The sequence below is a fragment of the Ammodytes marinus genome (genome assembly GCF_949987685.1).
Source record: "Ammodytes marinus genome assembly, chromosome: 9".
Classification (NCBI taxonomy): Eukaryota; Metazoa; Chordata; class Actinopteri; order Uranoscopiformes; family Ammodytidae; genus Ammodytes; species Ammodytes marinus.
Genome location: NC_137213.1, coordinates 27,326,760 through 27,334,259, shown reverse-complemented (window position 1 = coordinate 27,334,259; position 7,500 = coordinate 27,326,760). Strand labels below are relative to the sequence as shown.

General features: G+C 40.9%; 1 protein-coding gene across 1 annotated transcript in view; it reads left to right on the top strand.

Annotated features, from left to right (window-relative positions):
- LOC307255310 (contactin-associated protein-like 4) overlaps positions 1–7,500 on the top strand; it is a gene marked incomplete at both ends in the record, with an annotated part of 110,707 nt that overhangs the window by 58,072 nt on the left and 45,135 nt on the right. The window contains one exon of the mRNA XM_080033988.1: positions 150–321. Coding sequence (XP_079890114.1) covers positions 150–321 — 172 coding nt within the window. The remainder of the gene's footprint in view (positions 1–149; positions 322–7,500) is intronic.

Sequence of the window (7,500 nt, the reverse complement as noted above, 5' to 3'; positions counted from 1 at the left end):
TAATGCAGTATTATATTTTGACAACTAAATGCGACATTATCACATTGCGATCACATAATGATCATGGTCATGGTTGGATGATGGATCATGGTCTATTTAATATATTGTTTGATTGGTTAATGACTCTCTTGTGGACTATTTTCGTTCAGGTTGTCCTGCTGAAGACGACAGACAGGAATGCAGAAACCCCTTCAATGTCTTCCAGGGCTGCATGCGTCTCTTGACTCTGGACCACCAGCCAGTGGACCTGAACATGGTGCAGCAAAAACAGCTTGGAGTCTACAACAACCTGCAGATTGACATGTGTGGAATCATTGACAGGTCTGTTTTCCAATTACCGTTTAATTGACATTTGATAAGAATTTGAATAGAATTTAGATGCCATGATAAATGCATTCACTTGTGTGGGTGAGGTAAATACACACAGCGCTTTTTTAATTATTACATACACACCGATAGCAGCAGCTACCACGCAGTCTGCAAGCTAACTATCGGGAGCAATTTAGGGTTCGGTGTCTTGCCCAGGGACACTTGGACATGTGGTGGGGAGACGGGGGATCAAGCCACCGACCCTGCAGTTGCAGGTCGACCACTCTACATCCTACCATTTGCCCTGATTTGACACAAACTACAACCTCAATGTATTTAGTGAGGATTCATTGAAATGCCGTGCACAAAGTAAGCACGTGGAATGCCATGCTATGATGTCCAATGCACTCAATTCAATAACATATTGCCTACCAGGAGTGGGGTTCGAACCCACGAGGGCATATGCCCATTGGATCTTAAGTCCAACGCCTTAACCACTCGGCCATCCTGGTGACTTTTACTGGTCTTGTCCAAGGTAAAATCGAAAGACAGCTTCTGTAAGGGGTGTTTTGACAGCATTTTGTTCATGAATAATGAAAGTTAAAGGTACACTTTTCAAAGACAAGGATTGGATCATGAGTGCAATGCCTTAACACACAGCACTCTTGGGTTTCGCTGTGCATCTATTTGCATTGTCACGGTAGCAGCTGGGTTGAATGGGTTCTTTTGCAGTTTTCTACAGAAGTGCTGATCTAAACAACCACACACTCAGCAATGCACTCTCTCGGGTCCTCAGCAATTAACCCGCCAAGTGTGAAGTGGATCGGATGAATGGTTGGCTAGTTATTCAAAGGACAGACATATACACACACACACACACACAACTACCTATGATGTCATCAATCAATTGCATTGGTATGCTGAGTGTAAAAGGTCAAGGAAAAAGAGCTCAGTATGTGTGTCTTAACAGTCCTGATCCTATTTGTCCATGCAAGAATGTTTCTAAAAAAAAAGAAGTGAGGTTTCTCTACAGAAAAATGGCCACTATTAATAATTTGGAATTAGGTTATTGTGATAAAACAGTGTAGAATTATACTTAAACGAGGAGTGGGTTTGATACTCAAGCTTTATGGATTCACATGCTTCAATGAATGTTCCTGGTTAGTTAGCTGTTATTTTAAATGAACTATATTTGTTGAGATGTCAAGGATCACACAACCATCAGCACTAAATGTGGGCATGTTGGTATCCTTTCACCTTACCAGGAGTGGGGTTCGAACCCACGAGGGCATGCACCCATTGGGTCTTAAGTCCAACGCCTTAACCACTCGGCCATCCTGGTGATAGTCATGTAATATCTCAGATGAAATTTTCGAACAAATACATTTTATTTCCCCAGGAATAAATATGACATTACACTTTACTCATCAATGGGACCCAGTCGTTATTCCTTCTGATATCTGCCAGTCATCTCATCCACTGACTTTTCTCTGTTTCTACTACAACCTGTTGGATCGCTTATGTACAATATATAGTCAAATGTTTCAGAAAAGTGGAGGTTATTAATGTTGATAGATGTCCACACATGTGACGGGGTTATGTTGCTATTTGAGTGTCATACTTTTTGTCAGCGTCTTTTAAATTTGTTGTGCCTTTGATTGGCACATGTAGAGCAACACGTCAGTAATAAACGCAATTATAGTTATGTGTCGGTGAAAACAGCAAAGTTAAATTACGTAAATGTAATTTCCAATGGAGCCACATAGAGAGAGATAGATAAATGTATTTTAAATAATTGTTTGGCGTCGAGTGAGTTATGGATTGTGAAGCAATCACCACGGTAATATCTAGCAATATAGTCATGTATGAGGGTAAATTAATTGTTTGGCATGGGAGAGTAACAGAGATGCTGTTTTTCTCCAATCATAGACATAAAATACTTGGCATTACAATTTTATATTCAGGGTCTCATTGGTGATGGTATAAAAGTTTCAATCAAAGGAACATAATACTTGCTATATATGTTTGATAATATTGTATTGATTTGAGCCTCATAGTTTAAGAAAAATTTATTCGATTTTAAAGATACAATCTAACGTCAACAGTAACATTGGCATTGATGTTTGTGCAACTTTCATATAAGTAAAGTGTCGCAAGTTGTATTGAAATAAATTGAGCCAGGAGCAATGAATCATTTTGGTTTAAGTCCTTGATGGTGAGATGATAAACAAAAGTACGAATATGTAAATAATAAATTACAATGTTGGATCGCTTCCACCTTAGAGACTCTCAGAGAGAGGGAGAGAGAGAGAGAGAGAGAGGGAGAGGGAGAGAGAGAGAGAGAGAGACAGAAACGATGAAGGAAAACAAATCGTTTGCTGTTTTAATGTCACGCCGAATAGCAGCACAATTAATGAGACAATTACAACAATTATAAACTCCCTCTGGGCCATAGCACAAATCACACACACACAAATCACACACACACACACACACACACACACACACACACACACACACACACACACACACACACACACAAACACACACCTACAAACAACACAGCACATATGCAGTAAATACCAACACACACACAAATACTGAGCAAACCACACATCTTTGCCAGATAAAGAATATCTGCCCGAATGGTTTTAATTAAATGTCTCCCTGTTTTTGCATTCATCAAATTATTATTCAGTAGAATACAGTTCACCGTTACGGTTCTGACTGCTCACTGAAACACACTTACAAATAATAAAAACAGCTTTTCAGTAAATAGAGCAAGAGAACCTCCCACCATATGCTCTCTCACAGCTGATTGAAATTTGGGCCCATGGGATACATTGTACGCAGGGGCGTTGCACCAAATTCTGGGCCCCTATACAGGAAGTCCTGATGGGCCCTCTGAGAGGCGGTCTTACAATACAAACATGTAAAAGCTATGTTTCTCTATAGTCCAAAACGTATGAGTGACTGGTCCCTCTGAGCCAGATAACAACACGTTTCTATTGATGAATGACCAAATCATTAAGCGTACTTGAACACAACCCCTGGTCTAATGACTCTTAATAACCATGCACACACACAGTGTTTCTCACAGGAATTTGGGAGACTGTGTCGTGGACCCTGGACCTTCTAGGGGTGTCCGGGGGAATGGTCCCCCGGAAGAATTTTTTTTAAATGTCAAAGTAAAATTCATCAATCTGGTGCACTTTGAGAAGAAAATAACACGCTGCTATTAGTTGACTTAATATATGTTGTTAATGCACACCGTAGCTAGCAAAATCATTTTTTTATCAAGCACACACAGGTAGTGGATGATTAAGAGACATTAATTTGCTATTTTTCATCGTAATCCTCAGTATTATAAATGGAAGGCTACCAGGAGTGGAGTTCAAACCCACGAGGACATGCGTCCATTGGATCTTAAGTCCAATGCCTTAACCACTCGGCCATCCTGGTGCTGTGTATTACATGCCTAGAAACACACACATTACTTGTTGAAGGATATATGGATGGATTGAGAAAAAAAAGTGAAGATAATGGGATATTCTGCATCAGTGGGACCAATGAACAGACGTTAGTGTCAGTGTTCTGCTGAATTTGCGGCTTGTTTTGGGCTAAATTGGCCGCATGGCTCACAAAGCTGATGGATGGGAGAGTTTAAAGGGCTCCACTGTGGGTGCCTTAGGCTGAAGTATGAATACTGTGTTAACGGCCTGAAGGGAACTCCACTGTTTATCCATCTGTAAGGCTGTATTGTTTTGGCCCTGAGGGAGAAACTGAGTGTCAGAAGCTTTCCATGTTATGTGGGTGGATATGTTGGCCGGGTCTTTATGAGTGAGTGAGTGAGTGAGTGAGTGAGTGAGTGAGTGAGTGAGTGAGTGAGTGAGTGAGTGAGTGTGTGAGTGAGTGGTATGTGGTTGTTTTTTTATTAAAGAGATCCTATTATACTACTTTTCTGGTCTTAATTTCTTGTTAAAAACTGCTATAGAGCAACCTGACACGAATCACATCACAAAAAACTATGTAGATTTTCGGGACACTCTTCCTCTTACCCTAGCAAGCACAGCAGTCTCTCTCTACACACTGCTTTGAGCTTCTCCGCCCCTCCCCCCCCCCCTGCTGCAAACCCCACTCCGTTGTGATTGGTTACCTTCCTTCCAGCGGCGGGAAATTTCCAGGAAGGTGGGGGCATGCAGCCGGAGCTTGCATGAGCGGCAGCATTACCATACATGGAAACATGACAGAAACGATCCGAGCGTGGCAGAGAAAACCCGGAAATTTGAACAAGTTCGGCTCGACCGGCTGCCATAGTTTTTAGTGCTCTTCATAGCCACCCCAGACGGTCAGCAGGGAATATGTCGAAATGCATGTACGTAATTATTTGATACTCTAGTATGGTTAAACATGACTATAAATCATTATAACAACGTTTATAGGTCGAAAAGTATCATAGGTCCTCTTTAAAGAAGGATAAAAGTCAAGTCTCCTACTCCCTCTCTCCTTTTTGTTTTTCTCTTAAATGCTTCAAAGGTAGTGCGTAGAATTTATTGGCGTTTTTTTATATATATTTTTATACATGGTGGATGTAAATTCTCCGAACCGGAGCGTTGCAATCTAGAGTCTCTCCACTAGATTCCGCTAAATGCTCCGATATTACACACTGTATCTTTAAAATATCTTCATGGTATAAGAAAAATGTGGTAATGTCCTAACAGATAGATGGGGTAAGGTTAGGGTTGTCACCATGAAAAAAAATAGACAGCAAGAGGCAGTGGTAGGTATTTAATGTGAGTATATTGTGGACGCTAACCCGCTTACTTTACATCAAAGCAGTATAGAGATAAATGGAGGTAGAAAAAAAAATCTCACTGTTGCATGTTGACAGGCTGCTAACTCAGGGCTTTTTTATCTATATTAAAGAACGATTGCAAATGCTGTTCAGTCATCTGTTTTCTCTTCAATATTCCTGCCAGAGTTTGGGGCGCACAACACACACTCACACACTGTCACATATGGTCACATTTAGTACTCAACACATATACAATATTGTGAGATACAAACAGACTTGACTGCCAGCCCCCTCCCCCCCCCCCCCCCCCCCCTCCGGCATATCAACACAGAAAAACACACCATGCGCCAAAGTGCAAATCCAACAGCTTGACGTTTGTGTTTACAGCAGCCTACATCAAGCTTGTGAATAACAATCTACAGTTTATTTTTCAAGCCGCCATGTTGTCAATGTCAAATATCTCTCTTATGTTTCTGTTCAGTATTGTGTGAACGCTTCTTATGTTTCTGTGATGTTGTTTATGTGAAGCAATGGACCGTAGCGCTGCTGTGCCCAAGATAAATTTCCCCTGGGGGACAAAAAGACACAAGTTTCTCTCTCTCTCTCTCTCTCTCTCTCTCTCTCTCTCTCTCTCTCTCTCTCTCTCTCTCTCTCTCTCTCTCTCTGTCTTTCTCTCTCTCTCTCCCTCTCTCGCTCTCTCTCTCCGTTCACACTCACAAAAGGCAGAAGTGAGAAATGATGACATGGAATGGGATCTGAAGTGGTTATCATTGCGAAGTTGTGTGTGTATGTGTGTATGTGTGTGTGTGTGTGTGTGTGTGTGTGTGTGTGTGTGTGTGTGTGTGTGTGTGTGTGTGTCTGTGTGTCTGTGTGTCTGTCTGTGTGTCTCTCTGTGTGTCTGTCTGTTCGAGTGTGTGATCGAATCAAACCATGTTGAAAGAATCAGCCGTGAAGGAGATCCATGCGGATAAAGCAATACTGTTATCTGAGGCAGGAAGAAAGTGGTTTCAGAGGAGAAAAGGACAGGATCCATATAAAAGCAGTTTGAAGCCCATTGCTTGAAAGATAGAATAAGATGTATCAAAGCTCCATGGTGCCCACAAGTCAAAAAACTCCACACACAGAGGACATATTCCCCTAAGCACTTACCATACTTCAGTGGAGGATCTGGAAAATTGTACATGGGGTGGCGAAGGGGGGGGCAAGAGGTCTTGGCAGGGGGGCATGGGAGGACAGTAGCGGGAATCCCCATATATATTTTATTGATTATAATTTCTGATAAAATAAGACATTTGTAGCCTATATAGCTTACCCTATACAACATATTGCTACAACAGAAAACAGGCAATCATTGAAATGTGTTATTTTGAGTGACATGACATATCATTCTAGTCGAGTGGAATTTATATGGAAGGAGAATAACAATAGGCTACAGTAGTTTAGGCTGCGCCCCCTTTCCCCCCTGTAGAACCACCCCTGCCATACTTTCTTTGACTGTTTGAGCTTTTATACAGCTCCGAAAAAATTAAGAGACAAGTCTGGATTTTTCTTAGATCTTCATCTCTACATAACTTAATGGAAATGCTCTTAATGACAGTATTCTTATTGTGAATTCGGTAGAAATGTTGTAAGTATATAAAAGAAAAAATAAATGTTAATTCTACTCAAACATGCCTATAAATAGTAAAACGAGAGACACTGAATATTTGGACTGGTCTCTTAATTTTTTCAAGAGCTGTATATCTGTACATCATATATACTGTACATTTGTAAATTGCATTTTTTTTGTTGTTTTACCTTGGTCCATCTTTGTTTGTCCTTGTTTGTAGCTGTATGTTAATAGCAGCAATGACAAACTTTGTATTCATATATTTGGCCAATCAATTCAAATTCAAATTCTAATTCTAATTAATAGGTATACTAGCCTGGCACCGCCCACCTACCTACTTCCAATCAATTTTCATTTCCCTTCAGTAGTCAGTCTAGGTCCGCGGTATATTCGCGGGTTTTCTCAGGATAGATTTTTACCTGTCCAATCAGCGAACAGAGGGAGTGGCTGAGAACAATGACGTGTGCCAGTTTCAGTTGTAGTCAGAAGCCGGCGCATGAGATAAGTGAAGACCAAACGTTATGCGATTGGTTGGCAGATCCAGAGTGGCACTGGGACACCCGCCTTCAAGTGAGTCAACGTTTGACAGTTGAGCGATTCCAGACCTTCTGTACAAATGAAATGAAGAACCATGGTCTGGCTTAAATCCTCCTGAAGAAGGATAAACAATGTATCAAGCTGAATATCTTTCCAGTCGACATTACAAAAAGAAAATGTTTCACAGAGAATGTTTTTCAATTCAACAACTGCCCATTTTTCTCCTCCCACTAGTTCCATTATTCCTCAC